General features: G+C 38.8%; 1 protein-coding gene across 24 annotated transcripts in view; it reads right to left on the bottom strand.

Annotated features, from left to right (window-relative positions):
- Positions 1 to 234: 234 nt before the first annotated feature.
- LRCH3 (leucine rich repeats and calponin homology domain containing 3) overlaps positions 235 to 26,621 on the bottom strand; it is a 70,417-nt gene continuing 44,030 nt past the window's right edge. For 2 of the 24 annotated variants that reach the window (XM_054834839.1, XM_054834835.1), the window contains exons 11-23: positions 24,464 to 24,559; positions 24,010 to 24,055; positions 23,734 to 23,874; positions 22,058 to 22,105; positions 20,880 to 20,933; positions 17,296 to 17,376; positions 15,879 to 15,950; positions 14,939 to 14,987; positions 14,325 to 14,438; positions 13,568 to 13,686; positions 11,890 to 12,027; positions 9,580 to 9,657; positions 3,983 to 7,307 (exon numbers count right to left, since the gene is read on the bottom strand). In XM_054834839.1, coding sequence (XP_054690814.1) covers positions 7,107 to 7,307; positions 9,580 to 9,657; positions 11,890 to 12,027; positions 13,568 to 13,686; positions 14,325 to 14,438; positions 14,939 to 14,987; positions 15,879 to 15,950; positions 17,296 to 17,376; positions 20,880 to 20,933; positions 22,058 to 22,105; positions 23,734 to 23,874; positions 24,010 to 24,055; positions 24,464 to 24,559 — 1,237 coding nt within the window. In that variant the 3' untranslated portion in view covers positions 3,983 to 7,106. The other 22 variants (XM_054834843.1, XM_054834840.1, XM_054834854.1 and 19 more) reach the window with 20 other exon arrangements.

Genomic DNA, 26,621 nt, shown 5'->3' with positions numbered 1-26,621 from the left:
AAGTTGCTGCTTCTCAGTGTTTGGGGGAGGTTAAAAGTATCCCCAGAAAAAGTTTCTGATGTGGCTGCAGAATGTGTGTAAAAACGTTAGAATTTTTCTATCCCAATTAACTATGAAAATCAGAGAAACAAAGCCAGTCCGTTAACTGCTGACTTTGATGGTGGGGAAGGGGAATAAACACCTGACATGGAGGATGTGATGTTCATCAATGCAACAGAGAAACAGCAGGAAGAATACTGTAAGTCCCGTAAGTTTTAAAACTTTATTTCAAATTACCCATGGTTTCCTTTTATATTATAAATGTGCTAGAAATTCACACTACTGGCAGAATACAGGCAATTTAAAATAAAGTAGACAATATTCAAACACATTTATATGTAACAGACTTAGAAATTATGGAATGTATTTACAGACATACAGCATGGGATGAAGCTTTAAAATCCTTTACTCTATTAATTACACGTTTACACTGTTTTCAGAAATAACAAAATTAGAATCGCTTTGTAAAACATCACAATATCTATACAAAAGAATTTTTTTAGATGTCCAAATTCACCTTAAAAGTCCTCTGTTTCTAAAACATTTTTTCAAAGAACCATTTGTAGTCATAAAAGGATAAAAATACCATTTGCCATCGGGTCACTACCAAGAACAACGGAGGTGTTCTCGGCGCTGGAAGTTGTCTCCGATTTATTTTAAGCAGCCCACTGAGGTGGGGGCCATATGAACGCCTCCCCCTTCACAAGGGGGAAGCCCCAAACCCCGGCTGTTTTGCCCCGATCCCCGCAATGCCATCAGGGACTCCCGAGCGCCCACGCCGCTCAGTCTCAAGTGTGGAACCCTGCCGAGCCTCAGACGCTGCTCGGTGCTCCACACGGTCCGAGGAAGGACGGTGACACAAGGGAGTCGGTGTGTAAACACTCGGGTAGATTCCTCCCACATCCTTCAGCACAAATGCCCCACAGAGGAAAGACAATTGCCTCTTTGCTTTAACACACAAAATAGAATTTTATACGTTTTCTTTAAAATATTTTTTTCCCAGGATACAACAAAAATTGCACATAAATACACCAAAAAAATCCCAACCCACTTTGCAAAAGAGAACTGAAGTTATTTTTAGTATAACACATTAAATAAACCATATGATGAAACTTCAGGTTTGGATTTTTGTCCTAAACGTCTGATCAAGATGTAGTGTTTGCCAGTGTGAAAACACAGGATTATAAACATCACACTAAGATGATCGCACACATTGAAACTGCCAGAGTGAACCATTGCTTAGAACAGTGAGTGACACTGGGGACACGCCACCTGCCCAGCCGTGCAACCATTGCTCCCGACACAGACTCAGCATGTGCACCGCTTGTACAGAAGCATGGCAGCGTTAACCAGACATGAGAGGAAATGGCCATTTCTTGCAGTTCAGGCTCAACTCCCCACCCCGTTAATTCCTAAAAACTAGTATTAATGAAATGTCAAACTTCCACCAACCTGAACACTGTTAAGTTTCATTTTCCCCAAGTGCTGGAAGCTGGACTGGAGTGAACACCACACCCTCACAATTCCTCAAAGGGAATGGTTTTCTTAGAACGGGAAGATTTAAACAGTCCATGAAGGGCGTGCTATGAAAAAGTAACACGTCCTGGTAACAATACAAGTGACCTAATGTTGAAGACTAAGGTGAAGTCAGTGCCCCCCTCTTTCAAATTGTGTGCAGAGATAAATGTATGAGAAGCATTTGTGGTCTGTGCTGTTGGCTGCGAGTGGCAATCCTCCACTTGGCAAACGACAGCAGAGACTTCAGACGCTTTTATGCAATCCTTTAACAATTACCAACACTCTTTGCAAGCGAAATTAAGTGAAACACAAGAGCAGCTACTTAAGGAGGAAAGTACGTCTGTAGGGAGCTGCCCTCTTCCTACATGTATTGCAAGTTATTGGCATTTTCATTTCTTGCAGGGCTGAGGGCAATGTGCTTACCCAGTATGAAAAAGCTTCTTTTTTCAGCTGTGCAGTTTTAAATACCCTCCAGGTGTTCTTCTCCACTTGCAGCGTGATCAACCAATGCCAATAAGAAGCAACTGGAATAATTATGTGAAATAAGGGATTCGACAGTCACCACAATGGACCTTGAAAGAAATACATGAAGCAAAATGGAGCAGAAACAAAATTGCAAATCAAAAGGGGAAAAATGCAGCAAAGACCAGTCCTTGCCACTGTCTCAGGGCAGGTTTTCTTCTGCAAGAATGACTTTTAGCTAGCCTGCTCCCATTTCTCCTCCTTCCTTTATCCCCATGAAATCCCCTTGGTGTATTCTGCTTCCAATATATCCCCAGATGCAACACCTCTGATGCCTGAAGTTAGCCTTGGACCCCATGCACCATGTATTAGTAGCGTAATGTTCCGGATGTTTTAAATTGGCCAAAACCTAACAAAGGAACTGCATGGGTGCAGAACTGGATTTCGCAAGGTCTTTCTTGGGGAAAAAAAAAAAAAAAATTTGGAACTGATCTGGTAGAGAGCTTGGCCTTGTCACTAGGACCACAGAGAGCTAGTCTTTGTTTTGCAGGTCAATTTTCCAGCAAAATGAAAAACTTGTTGGCTCCCATTCCTGTATATTGAATTTCCATTTACATGTTAAGGAAAGAGGAAGGAATTAACGGTAGCTCTGTAAAACCAGCGCATCTCTACATAAACTCCAATGATAAAAGGCTTTATTTATTAAAGCCTCACTAAACCCACAACTAGGAGCTACCTTTTGCAACAGATTGCTGCTTTGGCAATATGCAGCCAACCTCTGGAAATTCAGTAATTATGTTCTTAAAATGATAAATGTCTCAGTGGCTGGAACACTCACCCGTATTGGCATGTCTGCACGGGATAATTCAGCCCCTAATAAATGTATTATTTGATAATAGGTTTCTAATGATTAGCATGGCAGGCTGTAATTCTTCACACTGCAGTGAAAATATAGACATGGTTCTTGATGACATCTAGTCATCGTTTGACAAAACCACTGAGTAACCGAACGCATCCCTACGTGAGCAGAAGGGGAGGTGAGGGGAGGTAGGAGATCTCCCTCCACCGATGTTGGAAACATTTTTGGATAAAGACATGTTAAAACCCAAACAGAAAGTGAACCCAGCAAGAATGCTAATGCGATTAATACAGTTTGAGCAGTTCTGATTTAGTATCTTTTAATTAAGATGTTTCTTGTGGAGAAAACATGCAGTATTTTTTCCCTTCGGGGAAAAAAAATCAGTTTTCTTTTTCCTTCAAATTTTAAGTAATGAGGACATGCCAACACAAGTTGCAGCTGCATAAGGTTCGACCCTGTTATCAAACACTGCAGGTTAAGAGCGTGGGTTGCAATTTTTTTTATATGTAATAGAAATAGATGTTGTTCTTTCGAGGCAAAGAAATTGCCTTTCTTTGAACCTTGTGGGGAAGGAAATAAATTTCATTCCCTATGCGCCCACTGCAGCAACATCCTTTTGAGAAATGAATTCCCCTAGGAATTGCTTTCCAAACTCTACACCCATGTCTTCAGTCGACAAGGTCAGTTTCTACAGCTGGCCCCAACAGCCAGCCGCTGGAATTCCCTGCCCTCCTCCCAACGAACTCTCTTTTTTAAATAAGGGGCAAAAATATTGATAATAAAAATGTTATTGGAAACTGTTGTGATCTCCAAAAAAAATGGAGCAATGAAGTAAAACATTCCTGTCAGGAATCACGGAAACTCATTTCCTTAGAACAGAGCTCTGTGTGTTTGGATGTACTGCATGGGCAGTAACGTCTTCACGTCCTTCTGCTTAGCCAAGGTAACCCAAAAGGTCCTGGAGGTCTTTACACAGCAGACAAGTGGTGAAGTTGCTGCTGCTTTGGGGGTGCCAGCTCCAGGAGCGCCTGGACAGTCACAGCTACCTGTGTCAAACCCTTCTCTTCTAAAATATGTAGAGGCAAACATAATTGCTCCTGAATGGGGAACAAAACAAAGACAAAAACAAAATGGATGAAAAACAACTGAAAAGAAAAAAAAATTAAGCAAAAGGTGACTGAACTATGAAATGTTATGGACAGGTAGCATACACACACAGAGGTATGAAATGAAATTTCTGCTTGTGACTAAAGAACCGTGAACATGACTACTCAAAGGAGGAGGCCTTGGGGTAATCCTTGTTTTTATTAGAAAATCGTACAAGTAAGAATTTGAAAAAAGATTGTGGGAGAAGTGGGGAACAGCAAATCACCCTCTATCTCTGTCCACACTGAAATGGCAGCAGTTGATGAAATCAAAAGCAGATGAACTTAAGGAGGAGGAAAAGCTTTGCTTCAACACGATGAACCTGTGACAACAGAGTAGGAAAGGAACCACGGCTTCCTTTCCAAAACACAACTGCCTTTTTGAGGGAGTCCTTGTGTAGCAAGCCTGTTTAGCTATCAAACGTGAAGAAAAGACTCGCTTTAAAGTGAAGAATGAAACACTAGTGTGTGCTATGGAAACACTGTGCAACGAGTCTAAGAGGAAATCTCATACTTAAAAGCAATTCTCATCTCATGAGACACACTGCCCATCTGAAGTCCTTCTGTCTGTATGTGCTGATCTCTGTCCTTACAAAAATTCCTTGGAAAGCACAAAAAAGCAGAAAGAACAAGTTGGTTTAAGGAAGAAAAAAACCCAACAACTTGCTTCTATGTATGACTGAAATAACCTTGCTAATAAATATAGAAAATGCCATTTCTCCTGTTCAAGGCAATGAGAAATCGACAGTATATTTAGAGGCAAATATCCATCCTATGTTATGTGTGAGTCACTACCACTTATTTATCTTCCAAAAGTACACCCGCTTAGCAGGTAACCTCCAAAGTCATTCTAAGGAATAAGAGTAATACGCACAATGCAAAAAAGAGGTTTCAAAGAGTTTATTAATAATTGTGCTATTCTCAGTCTAAGATGGATTTAAAGCCTCATCCTACGTAAGTCCTTGGCACACCCTGGCCATCCTCACTCCACAACAGTCAGGATACATGTCCAACAGTTCTCTGTATCTGTGGAAAATAACCGAAGCGTGTCCTCCCTATACAGCTACAGAGATTATTTTTCACGTGTTATTTCCACAGCAACCTGCATTTATTCACTCTTTGAATCTTTACTGATTTTTTGACATTAAAGAAATCTTTCAGCATAAACAGTGGCAGCCAACACTCCTCCCGCAAAGCTCAGAGCGGAGAGAAAACAAATGAACCCAGACTGAAATTCTCACAGTAAGCCATATGATCAGGCTGAAATGCACTTTTCTTTCTTCCAGCAATTTTATGTTATCTTGAAAAAAGTGTGCTTTTTGAGAAAATACTTGTAAACTTGAGCAAACATGCCTTATCTTTTTTCTTATGTAAGCAAATAGATAAGGGGAGAAGCTTTGGAATGACTCCATACCACAGACAGTCATGACAAACAAACTTTAAAAACTGGAAGGCACTGTTAGTGTAAAACCCCTTGCAGCTTTTATCACAGTGTTCATTAGAAGAAGTTAAGAAACATAGGAACTGAGTTCATTTTAGTTCATACCAGTAAGCAGTGCAAAAATAGCTTATTTAAACATAAAACAATCTCGCCCCCATCAAAGGTCCCCGCTTTCCTCAAAAATGTTTTGCTTGGACAGAACGATTTGTGTGATTTGGAAAGAGGGCATCGACTCCTCTACTTGCTCCTTTGTTACACACTCACTTTACATTACAATAGCTTGTGAGATCCATGTACACATAATACATTTTTACTGGTAGCAACCACATTTGCAACTAAACTCCTGTGTATCTTAAACTGTGCTTCAGAGTTGTTGCCAGGTTAACTCTGGAATGCTAACACCACTTAAACTGGGCTTGCAAGCCATTTACTGTATTTTCAGATGTAACAAATTTATTGAAAACACATTTGGAACAGCTATTTTACTTCACACTTACCTGTCACTGGTCTCTGAGCAGAGTTCCCTGAATCAATCTACATTCTGAGGAGACATGGTCTTTTGCACATCACATGGGGAGTGAGTGCCCTGAAGTCCTGAGGTGTCCCTGAGACATTAAAGCATTAAAGCACCAGGATGCTTTTCCTGGGGAGGGAAAAGCTTTGAAGCTTTACGGAAGACTACCTGAGTTTTGTAAAACAGTGAAGAGTGATCGTGCAGCTGGGACTTATATCGCTGCAATTGTATGTTACAACGGTCTCTGAAAATAAGAGGAAGAAGGGAATAAGCACGGAACAAGCACGGGCTGGGGTGCCCACCATCAAGTGGCAACTCAAGAAGTTTTTGTTAACTTTTATCCAGAGCACAGTAAAATGCTATGGCAGTCTGTGGCATCTGACAGAATCTTAAAGATTTTTTTCCGTCTGTGCCAGAAAACTTTTTTCTCAAAGCTATTGAAGAGCTCAATTTCTCTGAAAATTTCCTGCTTGATCTATTACAAAGCTCAAGTAGCTCAGGATTCACTGACAGTTATTTTAAAAATCCTGACTCAATGTAATACACCAGAGTCTACAAATACAGGAAATCAAATGCTCAGGCTAAGGGACTGGGGGTATGAAAAAAACAGTATCAAAGTCCTGTGGACAAAACTTACCAGACCACGTCTCCTAAGACTGTGAGATCTCATCAAGAACATTGACATTGAAAAAAATACTTCGCATTCTTTAACATTTTTCATCAGATAATCCTCAAGCAATTTACCAAAGTGGGTGCAATTCCCATTATACAGATGTAGAAACTGAGGCATAATCTGTCAACGCAGTTTTTTCCCAGTACTACATCACTCGTCAGCAGACTATAGCATGCACTCACATGTCCTAACCTCAGTCCCTCGCTCTAGCCCACGGACAGTGCTTCCTCCCTTGTAAAAGCATGATATCTGCTGAATATGACATAGCAAATACAAATGTGAATTATGTCACAGATGGTTGTGTGGGTGCACCAATGTGTTTACACATTGTACTTGTCACCTCTGTCCCATCGGTGGGAAAGAAAGCACTTCATACACACAGTCTTGACAAAAACCAAAATCTTCTCCCAAGCACCGGAGTGATGGAGGGAGGAAGCAGCAACACTATCCTTCAGCTAGAGAAAAAAGACCCAGCGATAGAACATACAGAGCGTTAGCATTAGAGTACAGTAAAACACCACAAAGCCCCAGAGCTGAATGGAAAGGGAGACAAGACTGGATTCTTCTGAATCTGTCCCCAGGGAAAGAAGAGTCTCAACTGTTCTTTTAACGCTGAGGTTTAGCTGAAGAATGTCAGAAGGGGAACAAAGATTGTCCTGTCCACAGTTTGTAAGCAGGAAGGGAAAACAGACAGAAAAAAAAGGTCAGTTAGCCATAGCAACATCCACGAAGCAGTCAGTCATCAGACATCTCAGATACAACCTATATGTTTGAGAAGCGTATCACAGCTGGTTAATTCTCACAATCTGCAAGACTCCCATTGCAAAGAACTCACTTAATGCAAATATTTAGTGTTCAGTGACGTGTCTGTCACCTGTACAGCTTAAATATATAACAATCTTCATTGTTAAAAACATAGCAGATTACACATGCCTTAGTGAAAACCATTTTTCTCCAGGGGAAGTGAAGAGGCTATGGGTTTCTAAGATGCTGTTGGCACCGAGTACTCAAAGCTAAGTCTCTGCATGTATCTTAGTTAATGAAAACAATAGGACAAGGGCTTATTTATATGTAACTGTTGCTTGAATGCAGTATCCTGCAGAAATATCTATTACTAATTCGAGTTTAAGTGTTCTGTAACTATTCCCACTGTGTATCTTTTCCCTCCCTTTCATACAGGTAACTGCTGCAAATCAGTGAAATCTAGATGCACGTATTAATCTGTTCAACTGTCGGTTTCTTTTGATGAAAGGGCTTTAACTAGCAAAGTCCTATAGAAGTGGCTGCTCCACTGTGGTGCCTGTAATGAGCATTTTCTAAAAGTAGCCTTCCTCTTAGAAGGTAAGTATTTCTACATAGATCCATACTTTCAGAAAGCCTTTTATTTTTGTGATTAGAATTTAAATGAAAGGAAATACCTGCAGGCATCTTTTCAAGAAAAATACACTAGGCTGCCACGCCATTCTTGCATACAGATATCTTATGTTCACATCTCAGGAGATATGTAATGTAGACGTGTGAGAGCAACTTTAGAATTCAGGTGGGGGTATTTCAGCAAGTTTCCCCAGAGACACTCTCCTTGAACTCTTTCACATTAAAGCAATCAATATGAGAAAAACAGGAGGGTCCTAGACAGTAGGTGCAGCAGGTGTAGCAGACTGGGTCTAGAGGGGACTTTTTCTTGAGTGGCTTTTTTGTTTGTTTTTAAATGTGGGTAATTTCAGTGATCTGCTCTGTACTGCAATCCCATAAAAGTTACATCTTTGTATCTGAGGGAGCTGTAAATAGGGAAGCTGAGATGGAATTGAACAATTTCACCCCAGATGAATTTATATTGTGCAGTTCTGCCAGGAGGAAAAGCCTGAAGTTTCTTAGGGGACCAAAACTGTGCAGGATCTCCAAGTACTAACTGTCACTTACAACTCCCTATCACATTCCAACATGATTCACTACTGAGTCATGTGAAATTGCCAGGCAGCAAAATAAATATGCTATACTAAAATACCAATGGCTCAAATGGCTGCAAGTGAAGCTATCTGAAAACACCAGAAAATACTGTATGACTGACTTGAGAGCATTGCTTTTAGAAATAGCTGGGAAATGAGTCACTGGGTCTACTTTTCCCTTTCACAATACAAAGGAAAGAACACAGCACCTACAACAGAAACACTAATGCTTAGCAGTATAAGAAACCAAATCAATTAATGCACTAGAAGAAAAATTAAGAAAAACATGATGTATGAAAAGTATGTGTACTGAGACAGCTGCTGAATAAGCCAAAGTGGAAAGGACAGGACAGCATAAAACAGGATAACCAGACTCAGACGGGCTATTTTATCTGTTCCCACCTCCTAGCTCTTCCAAGCTTCAAAAGAGGACACGGAATAGCAGAAGATAGGCTTCTACCACCGGCACGTAACAAAAGGATTAGGATCTATGCAAAGGTAGCTACCATCAGAGAAAGGCCAATAATACTGCGACTTGTTGGTAAGACAGTAAAGATGTTCACATAAGAGAATTATTTTGAAGGAACATGAAAAGCTTAGGGATAAAAATAACACATGCAACACATCATCCAAATTTTATTCCACTGTTAAGCTGTCAAATATCTAATCTTGAGAAAATGTAATTGTTTTTATAGAAATACCTCGCAGTTCTAAAGGCAGACTCGAACTGCATCAGCTATTATGAATTTGAGGCACAGCAGTATGTGAATCAGACCTCCGATAAACTATATTAGACTTCATTTTGCTCTGGAAGACAATGCAAGATAAGTCTGATCTATACTGCGAGACATAGCTTATACCTGAACCTTCTAAACTTTTAATAATTTTGTTTTCATCAAATCTTTCAAATAAGGTTTTATTTTCTGAAGCATCATACAAAACTGCACCTGAAATGTTGTATCAAGATAGTAGAAATACATACCTGAGGCACTCCAATCCTTCTGCAAGCTTCCAAAAAATTCTCCACGTTTCGTCTGCATTTTGCCATTGTAAGTTTAGGCTGCAAAGAAATAAAGGAGGCAGGTATACAGTGTTCTTAACTGGCAGGATTTTAAAAGATCTTTATTTTTTATTTAAATAAAACTCTTCATGAATCTCTTTGCCAAAAACATACCGCACAGACATAAGCTTGTCTAATTCAAAGCAGCCTCTGTTGTAGTTTACTACAACAAGCAAGCCCAAATTTCAAAGCTATTTTATGAAAAGCTAATTTATGAATGCTGGATGTTCTCTTTAAAAAAAGACAGTTCTAAGCTGTGCAATATTTATATACAAGGTGTTACATAAAACTGGCTAACACTTTTAATGACTACAGTATGATAATTTTAATAATATATTTTGAATGAAACACATGCATGACTTTCATGCTGTGATTTCAGAGCAATTTCATGATATGAAGCAATCTAGAGTCTGTTCTGGATTACTACAATACAAAATACATAAATATCAAACCATATTTCAATTAAACTGATAAAAAAATGAAGGCTAGATGAAACCAGGAAAGAATGGAAGAAAACTGGAATTGAAGCTTCCTGCTTTTAAGCCTCTTGTCAATGTGTTTGATGTAGCTGTTTGAATTGCGCTCACTGGCATTTTTTCAAGCAAGCTTTTTTCTACAGTTAGCTTTCACATCTCTACACAGACATACCACAGGCTCTGTCTTGTTTCTATTCTTGAAGCTTATTCTTTTCTGGTTAAAGAGACACAAGCTTGCTGCTCCTCTGAACAAGCTACCCACAGCCTACGTAGCAGCAGGCAGCGGCCTCTGTGGGTTCAATACTTTTCCGTAAGTGGTGAGGTGTCTGCTCCGTCCCCTCAACGTGCTGTATTTCCCCACCAAGAAAGCAAGTTAAAGGCTAGCACTGACTTTCTCCCGAAGGATGAGGAGAATACAAAGATCACATTGTGACTGAGGAATGACATGATGCCTCTTCTGCTCCTGGAGCTGTGCAGCTAAAGGCTGTCTCTTCCTTGGGGTTTATATGACAAAGCCATGATTTAATCCCTAACACAGAATATTCAACAGCACAAAAAAACAGGCCATTGAAAAGATATTCTCAATGACGCAAGTCTTCTGAATAGCAGCTGTATGCCTTTTCTCTTAATGATTCCACAATCTGCCTAAAATGTTGGCATGTCCAGTTCAGTCGTTCTCAAAATAATGAGGACATCTGCTTGTTCAAATTAACTCCAAGGGAGAGGAACCACAATGATACAGTAGGTAGTCCTGTAAGTGCCAGTTCAAATTCCAACCAACACAAAGACTGACTCCAAAATAAGGAAAAGCAAACACAACATGCATGCTTCAACAACTTCTCCCCGGAAAAATCTTCAGGTTTTGTTCCTTGTTCATACAATTTAAAGGCGCATGACAAGCAAACTGCCTCTCCATACTACTTTTAAGTAGCTGACACTAAATATTTTCACTGAACTTTCTGACTTCCACAAATACAGATTAGGTAAATAATCTGTCATTATTTCATAGTCCTTGACCTTTCTCTAATTCTGTGCTTTCCCTACATCATATGCAGTAATACACCCAGAAATATATCATCTTCATTGCTTCCCACAAACACTGCAGTTAGGCAGGGTAAGAGAAACAACTTCAGAAATTTTCAGACTTCTCTGTGCACTTCCTTCCTTGCTCTCAGCAGTCCCCAGCTACAACCACCTTTTTTCCTGTTATCACAAAGGTATGACTGGATTTGTTTTGTTCCAGGAGATGCTGTTCTCCAAGTAGCTCGAGTGTGCTCTGCTAGAATTCCTAAGCAAAGGAATCTGTAGTGTTATGAAGTGGACACAGGAATCAATTTGGCTTCTCTGCCTGTTTTCACTGTCTTTGCAGTGGGATCCTAAACCTCGTAGAGAATGTTGTTATTTTCCTACTATTTTCCTGAACTTCTTGGACCTTTCGATCTTTTGAAATATCCTATTTCAGTTTTCATGCTGAACTGTCTCTTATTTCACTAGTTTTCAAGGTACCATAGAAATGATTTGAAAACGTTAACATTTTCTTACAATCTGTGTTAGAAGTAACTTCATTTAAATGAAACAAATGCAAATATAATTTCTTTTAATGACGCTATAGACCTTTTTTAGACAGAACAAATGGTTATTTTTTTGTCACATGTTCACAGAGGAGAATGCTGAATTTAGCATTTGTCTGGATTACAAAACTTTGTTGGATGTTATTTTGGACACCTATAAAATACTATCATCATAACATACTTACAACAGCAGGTGAGGGGACATGAATGCTGGGAACAGATCGGGGACGCACATGATTTGCTAAATGGCACAGAACGACACCATCGGTGAGAGCTGCTCCAAGATCACTGGGCAATGACACTTTCAACCGTGATTCTATATTCTGTAGAAAAATGAACATGGACACAAAAAGTAAGAGCTGTTTTCCTCCAACTGTTTCATGCTGCAAAACATTTTATAAGAGGCATTACAACTCTGTCCATCCAGCTTTCTGAGTAATGCCAAGAAAGGCTCTGCACACTACTGTGGCCCAGAGCTGACCACAATCTGGGAGCCCTTAAGTTCAATGATGAATAGTTTTCGTTGTATAGCACAGGGGACTAATACAACCATTATTAAAAAGTAATGGAAATCGGGGTCTAAGAACAATATTCCTAATCCTATGTATTCTCAGAGAATGGTTCTGCCAAGGGAAGTGAAAATAATTGTCTTTGTGGGTTGGAGGACAACAGTTACCAAAAGTCATGATAACATTTTTCCCCGTAAAGAAAATTCCAAACTACTTGGCATAAATAGTTTTAAAGAAATGAGGCAGTTTAGCATCTGAGTAGGGGAATGAATGCAATTTCAATTCAGGCTTTTAATGTTATTTCAAATGCTGTGTGAATTTCACCAAGCTGTTAAACTGTATCTAAATTTTTTTTAAGTATTAAAAAAAAAAAAAAAGATTTAGGCTTACTTGGGAAGCCGAACAAGAAGACAGACTACATACAAACATTCTGAGATTGCAGAGCCTCTCTTCTGTTAACAGCACCAAGTTTTGCTTTGTTTTATTTAAGATAACTTTCTTCTTTTAGGGAAAGGAGATTGTCCTTACTTTAAATTTTACAAAGAGAAGGAACTTACTCCTTGTGGGGTGCATATGGCTTTTAAAATCAGCTTTAACAAGTAGGAATTCCCATTTTTTGAGACAGTTCAAACAATTAATTAGAGGACCTCAAGGAATCCCTTCGTGCTCTCCAGAATCAAGTCTGTGGCAAAGCAGAGCAGTACCTTAAAGCCATGTGGCATTTTTCAATATTCGTGTGCATTGTCATTGTACCTGGGCACAAACCAGGAGTGTGGTGGCCCTGAACAGGCAAAAAGCATAAGTATGAGGAATATTTGTGCCTCAGATGTTCTGCACTTAACTGAGAGTAAGGCAAGAATCAATAGACGGATCCAGAGCACAGAAGGAAACCATGCTGTCAGCATGACTGGCAGGAGTCTCTGAACTCCATCTGCTTTTCTGTAGGCTTTTCTGTGGGCTACAGCAAAGACGAGTTTTAAAAAAGAGATTAAAAGGAAGACAGTGAGGCAACTTTCCAGGGAGTTCCTTACAAGTGCGAAGGCTAATAAGAAAGAAAGAAAGCACACGTTCATTTTTAAAAGCAGAGATCACCAGAAGCTCAGAAGCAGGAGTCAGCACAGTGTATTTTACAGAATTTGAAGCTGACTATCCACCACAAAACCTAAAGCGAACACCACTGCTTCCATCTGGAAAAAAAAAAAAACCACTCAGACTATACAATGCCATTTAATTTTGGTCAACTGTACACCATACTGGTTCAGTGAAAAAAGTCCAAAACACAAGGAGAGTTTTAGCAGCATGCATGCAATGCATTTACTAAGATGTCCATGTACTGACTCCTGGCAGCACTTACCTTACGTAGCTGCTCTATTAGCTCCAGCTCCTCCTCTCGTTGTTTGGAGTTTTGTCTTACTCTAGGGTCTGCAGAATCATTAGCAGGAGACAAGGCATGGGTATGAGAGGAAGTAGAAGCTAAAAAAGCAGCATGAAGGAAAGAAAAATCACTAAGCATGGTTTGGCTGATTGTCCTTCACTGTTGTACTATACATGCACACACAAGGCTCCAGAACGGGTACAGTGCATTCCTTTTCACAAACCTGTTTCTTTCATTCGGTTATTAATCAAGCAAATGATCTACTAATCTAAATGAGGTGTTCTACAACACATTTTCCTTTCTGTTCAGATTCTCTTGGCTAATAATCATTCACAAAAGGAGGACAAAGTTTTGCCGCATGAAGTATGTTGACATAGTTCAGTCTTTCTACAGAAATTGCAAGTTTGTTATGTGCGACTGTGCAATGCAACACTTATCAAGCTGCCTTCATCAGTTGTTGAAGACTTTTGCAGCATTTCCTTGGTATCTTTTTAGGTGTGAGCACAGATTAGGAGGAACAAATTCCCACATTTCCACAAATATGACAAAAGAATATTTGACAGCTCTAAATAAAAAATTGCTTATTATCAAAGTATTTAATGCCATGTGTCTACAAATGGAACTCAAAGTAGTCTGATGATAATGACCCGAAGTAACAGAACAGTGCAAAACCTAGGCAATGCAGATGTTAAAATAATGTAGCAAAGCTAGCTAATTTCTGAGCTATATAACCTACCTTTGTTTGCTTCATCCCTGACAGCTGCTTGGAAAAGGAAACTCTCAGGTCGCTGGGAAGGGTTTCTATAGGAAGGCGGGGCTGCATGGCCAGGATATGGAGGGGAAAGGTGGACTAAACAAATGTCGAAAGGCACAGGAAAGGAAAGGAGGAAGAAGGAAATGGTTAGAGTTTAAATAGGAAATGGGTTCAGCAATGTGGTAATTAAAAAGAACAAAACAAAAATTTTAATATAATAATGACAAAATAAATTACAGCCATGCATGATAAAAGTGCAGAGCAGGAAAAGGCACTTCCAAGGACACTTGTATGCAAAGCACATTCCACATACCAATTCCAACAACTGTTCTGACTGTTGCTGAAAGCATCTGTGTGCCAAAGCCTGGATGAAGGCCTAAAGCAGCCAAACCCTATGCTCTGCCTGAAGACACGCTTCACCCCTGTTGTCTTCCCTCTCATGCTTCTAAGGAGACCCAAATAACTGGGTAAATTCTCAAACACAGCAGTGCCACAGACAGAGATGGAAACAAATGCTCCCTTCTCTTCACAGTACAAATAAGCAAGCAGGCATTTTGATCTTATTTATCAGAAGTTTTTCTTCCTTTCCCTGTTACCTGTCTGAGTGGTAGGTGAGCTGGGAGAAATGGTAGATCTGTCATCACTCTGTGGACAAAAAAAAGCAGAAGAGTATAAATGGTCCTAACCTGGAAAATCTGTGAATACATTTTAATCTGCTGTATTTTAAAAAAGACTCCATCCATCTAAATGCGTTTCAGAAAAAAAACCCAGAAATGTGAAAAAACACAGTATTTTGTTCCCCAAGTCTCATCTCTGCAGAAAGTGACACATTTTTTTTCTTTTGCAGAAATGACACAATTGCTTTTTTCTGAGGAAAAAGAATGATGAAACAGCACTGACTGTGCAATGAGAGATCTTTGTTTATTCTTCCTTCCAACCAAAACTTTCAAAGCATTCTTTGCAAAAGGGCCACAGAAAAACAGATAATCAAATAACATGCAGAACTTGCAGCACGAATAAGGATACACCTCTTCGACATCTTTGCTAATGCAAAACTGCTATTTAATGAACATCACTCTCCCTAGTGAAACACATTGTGGTTTTATTACAGTGCTTACACAGACTAATGATTTCTTGTAATTAACACAGTCAGCACAGCAGTATCGACAGAAGAGAAAGAAATACAGGATATCTGCATTCAATTGTAAAAGTAAGTTGGTAAAGAATACAACAAGAGATATACTTTTGATGAACTCAACTTGGTCAAGAGAAAAACCACAAAAAGTAGCATCAAAGAAAACCAAGAACCCCTCAGAGCAAAGACTGGTTACCATGTTTTGATAGCTTAGGCCTCCTGTAGACACAGCCTAAAGCTAAGATGAGGTAATATCTACTACAGTTTAATCAGGTAAATTGGATTCATACCCTACCTGAACTTTTGATTAGAAGCTGACAGACTAACACCTGTTAAAACAGATGTGTGGATCCAAGAGTTTTTTGTTGGCTTTACTGGTGAATGATAATAGCAAGAGATACCTTGACAGGACTGAAGGTAGAGGCATTAGGCAGGGTAGTAGCACAGCTTTCTTGATTCAACCCTGAGAGCGACTGAATGTAGAGAGAAAGAGAAGGCAGTAGCAGTGTTAGCAAATGGCTGACAGGTCATGCACAAAGGTGGAGTGCAGTAGACAAGTTAAAAGAGGTGATCACAATCACATTCTCGGAAACACTCAACAGGCAACAGATACATACAGCTGAACTACAGTTAAAGCCTTCCTACCTTCCTGAACTTTCTGGCTAATAAGCTTGGGAGATGCGATGTTTCTTTTACAACACAGTGACATCAAAAGCAGAACTATGAGCAGTAAGTGAGGTAAAAAAATTCTTTATTAACACCTATGCCATCAGACAAAGGGAAATTTTACCCTACAACAGTTCATTCTGAGCCACTATTCAAAATAAATAGCTTTCTTTTTAATGTTTCAAAAATATTATGCGTTTTTAGTAAGTTGTTTTCCTATCAACTTTGTAAAATCAGAGAGACTCACATCTAACAGACTCAAGAATACATACTTTGTGTCTGCCACAGACACCTAATGCTGACCCTTGTGAATTACACGCAAAGTAAATAAGATTCCATGGGTGGAATCTAGCTCTCGGGGAAGATGTCAGTGTGAAGATTTACAGTGCTGTCACAAGTAAAGTGCAGCCAAATTTTAATTATAACCAATATCAAACCCAACCAAATAAACAACTTTTCATGTTTCCAGAATGGGAGCTCTAGCATACCAACCAACCTGTCACTGACAGGTGATCTAGAAGGCCAAATTCTGTGTCCTACTGAAAGCACAATCAAAGTGTTAACACTCGAGGACTGAATGGCTCAAGAATGAAACTATACTTTCTGAAACAGCATTCAAATAGCAAAGTGGTAGCTCAGCACAGGAAAAGAACACCAAATCACACCTAGGAACTCTACAGATGTGAACAACGCACTCAGGGGTGTTAGCATTTTAAATGGTTTGCAACTATTCTGCCACTTCAAAATAGCACAGCCAGGAAGGACTAGAATGAGAGGTTATACTCAGGGCAAGCCTTAAACATAAACATCTTTAGGCCCTATGCAGACTTAACAGCTGATCCTCAAAACAGCCTCTTTCTCCACAGCAATGCAGAGCAAAAATTGTGGGTTTCTTTCTTAAGAGTTTCAAAATATCACTTGACTTAGGCAAAACATTAGCTAATGTATGAGAACAGTAAAATACAACAGAGGTAGGCTGTCTGTAACTTTAATGTAACTGCTTATTCCTGTATGAAAAGAGCTAGACAACCTTGACACAGACTCACAAGAAGTCATCACAATCCATGTACCCAGCAGTGGGCGAAGGGAGGGGGAACATGGCACACCAGAGGGTAAGACAACCACAACAGCAACACACTGCATGCTCTTCACCTGTTGGCGAGTCCCTGGCCTTCTTTTAATGGTATTGGTATTACTGTCAATCTCAAACACAAAGAGAGGCTCAAAGCCATTCTGTCAGGGACAGCAAGGAAAGAGAAGGAAGAAAGGAAGAAGTGAGGCAAAGAACTGTAAGAAAAGGTAGCTGCAATACAGAAGGAACCAGGATCCTGCAATTCAGACTTAGAACATTATACTGCACATGCTGCACTTGGCCTCTAGGTCTAGCACTGAAGTCAGAGAAATCTCCCTGCGCCAGAAACAACTGTAGATAGATGGACTACCAAAGCAGAGCCCAACCAGAACTCTGCAACCAAATAAGGATATTTTAAGGGAATTTGATTATTAAACATTTGAATACACAAATGGATGCCAACAGTCTGAGAGAAAATTCCAGGGTACAAGTTAGCATAATTCAAGTCCTGCTTACTTTACCCATACCATTATTATTTGTAACACACTGGTGACTAAAAGCCTTAACTTAAAATGCTTCCCAGATCCCATGTGCTAACAGTAATACGACGGCCTCAGGCCACGTTTGAGACCATGACTAGAAAGCACAAAGCCATGAAGGGAGCACAAGGCAGCAATGACATGAAAGTTATGAAAGGAAGAGGTCACACCAGCTGCCTGATGCTTATCAAGTACTTCTCAGGCTCCTCAACAGAGAAATTGAGCAGCAGTTTGAGAGGATATTTTATTTTTTCCATATTTGGTATTTTCCATAGTACTCACCTTGTAAGGAACATTATGGGAGAAAACAAGAAAATATTTGGGGAAAAATGAGATTCATAAGCAATCAAGGCTGAAATCATTAGCCAAGTCTGAAGCATTGATGCTGTCTCAACAAGTAATCTCAGTTGTAACAAATGGGACTACCCTTGTGAGAACAGCAAGCAGGATATGACTAATAAAAAACTTTGAGGTATACAGCACATTTTCTCAGAGAGGCCAGCGATTACATTTCTTCAGTAAGATTTTAGTTAGCCTGGCTATTACAAGTCAACACAAAGAAATCCACCCCATTGTGCAATGAAGTACTGCAGCCAAACTCCACTTCACTTCTAATCACAGGCATGTAGAAGAAACACACAACTAAACTGAACTGTTAGCATTCATAGAAAGTGTGGGTAGTCATTCTGTCAGTTCAGACTGTCCTGAAATTGTTTACAAACAGAAGGGAATGGTCAGAGTAACCTGTGCAATGTGAATACATTTTAATTAGTGGTAAAAGACAACAAGGAGAAGACCAAAAGAAACACGATGTAAGATTTAAAAAAAAGGAGATGCACAACTTTACTTTTGGTTTTAAGAAAATTTTTGTTAAAGCAGTAACAATACCAGAAGAGGGAAGTAGTAAAATAAAAGAAAGCGTACTTGGTTTCTAACTACATATTAGATTTATTACTTTTTTAATCTTTTCCTTACATCTGAGCTGAAAACATTGTTTGAAGCAAAAAAGCAACTGCTCAGTTACAGAGTTCTGATGTAACGAGGGAAATGCTGAACAAAGGATCTTTTACTCTACCTCTGTAATATTCTCTTTTGCCACAAAGTGTTATTCCCACACCACAAAGCTAGAACAATCAGTGGAAAATCTAGAAAAACCTTTTTTTTTTTATTTTTTAAAAAACCCTAACCTATCTGCAAGTTTCAATGTCCAAAAGTTTTGTAAGGTAAAGTCTACACTACTGTATGCAGTCTTTATGCAGAGAGAGAAAAAGACAGAGAGGAAACTATAGAAATGGAAAAAGTGCACTGAAAACTGCCATTAGTGAATAGAATTTTGATATGAAATGACTCTATACTTTGGTGGAGGAAAAAACCATCCTCAGAATTTAGACCCCGCTACATTTCAAATCCATAAGGACAGGGAAAATGTCAAATGAAATCCAATGGAATATAAAAAGGTAAAAGTAATTTCAACTCTTATGACAGAGTTGTTTTTTTTTTTTAAAGCAAACTAAGGAACATTTCCTTGTTGTTGAACAAGTTTTTACCATATAAAATACATCTGTGGAAACAAAAATGCTACAAATTCATGAGCTAGTCTGGGCTTAATGTTCCAGTTACAATAATTGCCAGAAACAGCTGCTCTAGCATATGTCATCATTAGACACAGTGTGTATTTCCACTACAAAATAGAGCTGCAGATCATACTTCAGCAGTTCAGAAAAAACAGTATTTCATCTACTGTTATAGTTTAGTGCTGCTGAAAATAACAAGGAATCAAAAGAAAAAATTATTAGAGAAACGATCGCTTTAAAATGTAATTCAATCTTTCCCTACCAGCCTGTCCACTTTTTTTGTGAAGTGCAAGGATCTAACTTGAATACACAAAGGAAACAAACAGTGATGGAAGCCAGTTTCAAAATAATTTCTGAAAATTCCAAGTCATGTAACAAAAAATTCTATATATTAGTTTATATCAAAAGTCATGGGATCACACAGTCAAATAGAAATGGGGTCCTTAAAGCTGTCTTTAAAATACATTCCCAAAGATGAATTCACTGACAACAGAATATCAACACTTAACCCAAACGACTGCTACTCTCCTGTTTCTTATTATCTAAATATGAAAGCACATTTTTACATGCTAATTGATTGAGATTTCTCTAAACACGCACATGCATGATCACAACTAAATCCCTCTCTAATATTATAGGCTTTCTTTTTCTCCCACACAGTGCTAGTCATGTGAATGCAGGAAAACCAAGAAGTCTGAATAAAGAGACAATAAATATCTTGACCATCGTGTTCTGGAGAGATACTCTAACCAAGGGCACTGCCTAAAGAAAATTTAGGCAGATAATGGAAGCACATGAATTAAGAAAATAAATCCCAGGCATGCAGTCATGCAACAGCAGGCAAATCAGGTATATTTCTCTTTTATAGACATGGATTATGGCATTAATTATATTCTTTAATTACGCTACATCGCTAAGATGCCATAAAGGAAGAAATAGCATAAAACATGAAGTACATAAATGTTTTTATTTTTGCTAAGTGTTCAAAATAGATTATTTTTAAGACCTCTTCATCGATAAACAATAAAAAGGTACGAGGAATATTTGTACAGTCAAACGTAGAGCAGTTTTTCCCTGCACTATGATACAGTTACCAAGATACTAAGTATTTCTAACCACCATGTGCAGGATACAGACAAGTTGAAGTAGAAGGCTGTACTCAAAGCATTAAGATTGCTTACTTTACACTGAAGAGCACATCAATTAGGAAGCAAGTTAAATGGAAAAGAAATCAAACCAGAACAACCAGAGGTGAATTTTTAATTTTAGAAGCTGTTCTTTACTAATTATCTTCTGCTCTCATTAAAAGATAAGCTTTAATTATTTTGTGGAAAACCCACTATATTATTAACAAATGGCTGACAGTACAAGTATCAACATATTCATGCTATTAAAGTTCACAGCTAAGTTACTTTTCAAAGATGATGGTCATGTTTTATGCTATTTAGATTAGCTCTAAAATGGTTCGTCTAATCTGAGACAATCGTAATGTTGTTATTTCTATGCTCTAGAATCTGCCACATAAAAAGGCCATTACGTGCAGGATCTTACCACTAACAAGGCACTATCATCAGTATGCTGAGACCTTCTGGATGGAAAGGGACACTGGGAGGTGGGAGAGATGGAGTAATGTCAGAAACACACAGAATGTCAGAAACACACGGTATGTGAACAGACAGACATTTTGGAACATGTACTGCTTGTTTATAGCATTTTGAGGCTTTTTTTTTAAAAATCCATGAAGTATACATAACTGTGTAGGAAAATATAGCCATATGACCCATGAATTATAGTGTATTCGTATTACTTAAGGAATCAATCATTCTGCTTTCTGTGTTGTCTCAAGCAAATACAGACAACTACGTATTCACAGTTCTTACTGTGGTAGAACAAAGGACCCTTTAAAAGAATAAATTAAGAACAGAAGAACATTAAGAAGGATAAGGAGCAAAACCTATTTCAATTACCCCATGTTTCAGTAATTTTCTAACAAAAAAGAGTTAGTCGGAAAATGCTGCTAAAGAACTATCTATATTCATGACATTATTAAAAGTTTTGATCTGATTAACACTGCCAAGTGAATTATCTTCCCCTGGAGGAAAGTGAGATGGCAAGCAGAAATCTGATGCAGAGAGTGAACAGATGTCATTGGCTCAGCTCTGTATATTCTAGAAGACTGAGCCTTGTATGATTGTTGTTCCCCACTGACTTACTGGTTTTGATTATAAAACTACACTAAAATAAAACTTTTTAAAAAATGTATTTATTTCTTTTTCTAATAGCCCTCAAAATTCTAATGCTTAATCTTTCTGGAATAACTGGTGATAGGAAACTGGGAGAAAGCTGATCAATGAAAGATGACCGCACCACAGTAACTTGTCTGAATACTCCCGTTAGAAACTTAACTGTGATGCTCACAAGGAGCATCTTAAAATGGAATACAAAATGTATTTTCTGTATTGAACATAGAAAACATACAAGAAACAATAAAACAGCACATGCAGACAGGCAATCTACGTGAACAGAAAGAAATATTAGACTGATCCCGTAAGCAAAAAAAACCCCAAAACAAAACAAAAAAATAACCCAAGGCTTATTATTAAGCATGAGAAAAATTATGCTATAACTCAGTCCTGAAGACTCCTCGAGAATCGGGAAAATATCTCTGATGGAGAGAGCTAAGAATTCAGGTGCTGACATCCCTAGTAATAATCTTATTGGACTCTTACCTCACTATCCAGGGGACTTTGCTTCTGAGGACTTAAGGATGCTTTTTGCTACAGAGAAAAAGGAAAAATGAAAGACCAATTTAAGATAATGTAACACAGAAATAAAAGCTTAGAACAAACAAGCATAATTTAGAAGTGTTTTAAAATACAAGAGGTCTCAGTTTTCTCCACTGAGCTGAAACTTCACTGATTGATATTATCAGTAAAAAAACCAGCCTTTATTCCATGTGACAACAAAAAAATCAAAATTTTTTTTTCATATTAAAGAGGCATAATAAACCCAAAATATAATCCAAGGGAGGAATTTAATTGCTGAGAACAAAGTGTTCATGAATAACAAAAGCAACAGAACTGGGGAAAAAAAACCCCAAACGACCCCCCCCATCCCCCCTGCCAAACTGAAAACCCCAAAAGGCTCATCAATGAAAAAAATGCATCCTAAATATCTAAAGTCTTTAACTGAAAGACTGAGCTGAATCTTTAATAAAAGTAGCTTTTCTACAAAAACATTGCCAGGGGCTTGAGATTAGTTAGTGCTAATGAAAAGCCTAGTTTCAGGCAGCTACAAACCTTTTTCTAAACTAACTTTATACATTACATAAATGCAATAAAACATTCTTCTCCTCTCTGCAGACCACCCTAAGCCCAAAATATTAACTGTAACACTTCTTAAATTTGTGATGGCGAGATTTGGGTAGGTCACCAGACAAGCAAACAGTAAAATAAATTTAAGTCAACTTGCATATAAACAAGCGTGCATATTAAGCAGCAGACTACTTCATATTGACTGCAGTGAAAGAGAAAGCAAAGATGCAACATCCACTGCATATCTGATGTACCCTAAGTTTGCACCCATGCTTTACCTGGAGGTAACTTATTTATGCATCATAAAATAAAGCTCAACATGACCTGGCAATGTGCACTTGCAGCCCAGAAAGCCAACTATGTCCTGGGCTGCATCACAAGAAGCATGACCACAAGGTCCAGGGAGGTGATTCTGCCCCTCTACTCCGCTCTCATGAGACTCCGCCTAGGGTACTGCATCCAGCTCTGGGGTCCCCAGTACAAGACAGACATCGAGCTGTTGGAGAGAGTCCAGAGGAGGCCACAAAGATGATCACAGGGCTGGAGCACCTCTCCTATGAAGACAGGCTGAGGGAGTTGGGGTTGTTCAGCCTGGAGAAGAGAAGGGTCCGGGGAGACCTTATAGCAGCCTTCCAGTACCTGAAGGGGCCTACAGGAAAGCTGGAGAGGGACTGTTTACAAGGGCATGGAGTGATAGGACAAGGGGTAATGGCTTTAAACTGAAGGTGGGTAGATTTAGATTAGATATTAGGAAGAAATTCTTTGCTGTGAGGGTGGTGAGGCACTGGAACAGGTTGCCCAGAGAAGCTGTGGAGGCCTCATCCCTGGAAGTGTTCAAGGCCAGGTTGGATGGGGCTTTGGGCAACCTGGTCTAGTGGAGGGTGTCCCTGCCCATGGCAGGGGTTTGGAACTAGATGATCTTTAAGGTCTCTTCAACACAAACTATTGTATGATTATAAAGAAAATGGAGAAATAGAAATTGCCATGCCTGCCCAAGAGTGCAACGTACAAGTGTTAATGATCTTGGCAATTATTTTCCATCAAGAGATTCAGAAAAGATAAAGTATCATGTAGGTACTAAAAGGAGGTACCTTAACAAAGTCAAGAACAGCTTCTCTCTGGATCTGTTTTGTTCTCATCCTCTCTTCTTCATACTGAAGTGCTGCTAGCTGGGCCTCCCGACGGGTACGCTCTATGTGCCTGCGATGCAGCTCAGGATCTGTATTAGGCACCTGGAACAAAACAGAGTATCAGGCTGTAAAGACAGATGGGTTATGGAGAAACAGTCCATGCCTTATGGCTAACATAAGTTTGGTTTTGCATCAAACTCATCCAAAAGATTAAAATAGTAGAGTTCAATGTATTACCTGACTGTGGTGACTTGATAGAAAGTAAGGTGAATCAGCCGGGGGTCTGACAAATAGAAAAAACAGAGACTAAGTATTCTTTTTATCGTACATATAAACAAATTTTCATACATGAGTTGTCAGCGACACACAAGTATCTCATTAAATCAGAAGAGTAAGCAAAGCTGTTAACAATTTAACACATTGTGCATGACAGATTTTGTGCAGTCATTTCTCTCTCTTCTCCTGAACTGTGATAAAATTTTTCTACAGTGCAAGATGTACCAATGGGATTGTACATTTGGCCTCTTACACTGAGGTATTTAGTACTTTATAGCCATTCTCTGAGAGCTGGTTAAGTAACCAATCCAGGAACTTTTCAGATGATCCTCATTTAGAGGAGCAACTGGCCACTATGTTTATTTGGGAGTGGGGAAATAGTAATCAGTAGAAACTATATGTTTCTTTTCCCTACCTCTCTGTCCTGTCCACATAACTCCTTTGTACTTGGTGATGCTCTCTGTCCTGCATCAAATTTAGAGTTTCAGGTCTTCGTAATTCATCAGTATCCCTGTGGGTAAACACCAGGTGGAAGGGGGATTGGCCACTGATGCATATAAACTACTGTCAGATGAATTCTTCTCTAGATTACAGCTGGTTTTGTAAGAGCAATTGCCTAGACAATTAGCTTCAAATAACCACAAAGGTGAACTTTAGGATGACTGAAAAAATCATGTTGAGATACTAAGTCAGATCACAACTACTGCAGTTCATGAGCAAATAAATTTAACTTGATTAACAATGATTTCAAAATACACGAATCTCTCCTAAGACTATGTTCTGGTTATTGTGGCTCTTATTCTGCTCTGGAAAGGACAGAATTATTGTCAAACATTAGCATCCTCCAATATTTTCAGAACAAATTTGCTCACTTCACCAATCAAGCGATGACTTTCTGTCAGTGAAACAAGCCATCAAAGTCACAAGGGAAACAATAACCCATCTCTCATCCATCATATCAACAATAAAAGAGAAATTTTGCAGTCATTTTTTTTTGCTAGAAGGCAGCTGCTAGCACTGAAACAATTCCCAAGGTCCACAGTCTACAGCATGTTCCCTGCCATGTTGCTACCTAGAAAGAAAGTAGATGGAAATCGAGTAGCTTACTCCTGACAGCCTAGACTCTGCAACCTTCGCTCCTGAGGCAACTATAGAATAAAGAGACACCAATGCATTTCCAAAAAATGTCAGTCATGCTGCCTGCGAGTAGACTTATTACCTATTCCGCATGGAGAAGCTTAAGAGATGTGGAAGATCCTTATGGTACAGGTCTCGTTACTTAAATTAGCACTGATGCACATGACAAATCCATTACTGTGCTGTTTTGAACGGACAGGACTGGGTTCAGCTGAGAGCCAAGAAGCATATTCAGACCATATTCCAGATGGTTTGCTGCATCAGGAATGCGCCACAGTTTGTCCAAAGGCAAAAAACTGTATTTACTGAATTGAATCAACTAACGTAAGTACTCTTGAGATGAAGTCTGCATTACATCCAACTCTGAGAGTTTTAACAGCTCCAGTATGCTAAAGAAAAAAAAATCAGGCTGCATGCCAAGGCATTTGCACAGAATTATTGTGGAAGCAGTTTGCAGCTTGTGGTTGCCACAAATGAAACATTTGACTAATACTAGCTTACAATATAAAAAAATTACTCATTGTCATATGGCTGTTTTTCCACAATTTTGAAGGCAACAACAATACAACCTCTTTTTAGTGCCTCATTAAGAATTTCACTTTGCTGCAGCATAATATGAATAAACTACAATTCATTCAGATCATTGATTAACTACTTCCACATGAAGATCCGCTGCCATCCTTAAGTTAAATTTTGAGAACATTGGATACCCTAGTGAACTACAATTTCCTTTATCATTAAAATCTGTCTGTGTCAACAGCAGCTCTCTCCTGGTAACTAGCCTTCTCGTCTTATTGCCTTCAGACATGTCATGAAATCCAGTGTTTGTAAAGTCTAACTATTTCCATGTTGACCACAAATGTTCAAATAGGAAAAAATAAACAAACAAACCAACCCCCCCAGACTTTCAAACCAAGAGCACTCTATTTGGGAAGAACATGTCAGACTGCTATGTTATTTTATGCCTTACCTGTAGACACTACAGGATAACGAATGCTGATATATGCTGAAGGAGTTACCCTCCTTTATAGCAGTACAGCTACTGTATCTGCACACTGACTGCATATTTCAAAACTCTTATTAATATATTGCCATAACTCTGGAAAAATTTACACAATATTCTTGATTTTGTTTCCTCTGTCAATACCATTTTAGAATGCCATTAAAAATTAATTTCTACTGACAGCCTAAGTAATGACATATTGCTAGCAGTAGTCTTTTTTTTTTTAACATTCCTAGTACAATTGAGCTGGTTTTCTGCTCAGTCCTTGCACATTCACTTTCACTCCACAGAATACTAAAATGCTTCAATGGCATATTAAAGGTTGTATCAATTTTGATTTTAGTTCCATTAACAAGAAGCTATATATTTGCTTATCTCCTGTTCTTTTAATTAGACAGCCAAAATCTCTTCTCAAACCTAACCACCTCATTTA

Source organism: Grus americana, chromosome 9 (assembly GCF_028858705.1).
Source record: "Grus americana isolate bGruAme1 chromosome 9, bGruAme1.mat, whole genome shotgun sequence".
Lineage (NCBI taxonomy): Eukaryota > Metazoa > Chordata > Aves > Gruiformes > Gruidae > Grus > Grus americana.
Note: the sequence above shows the minus strand (reverse complement) of the source record. Positions and strands in the feature narration are given on the sequence as shown.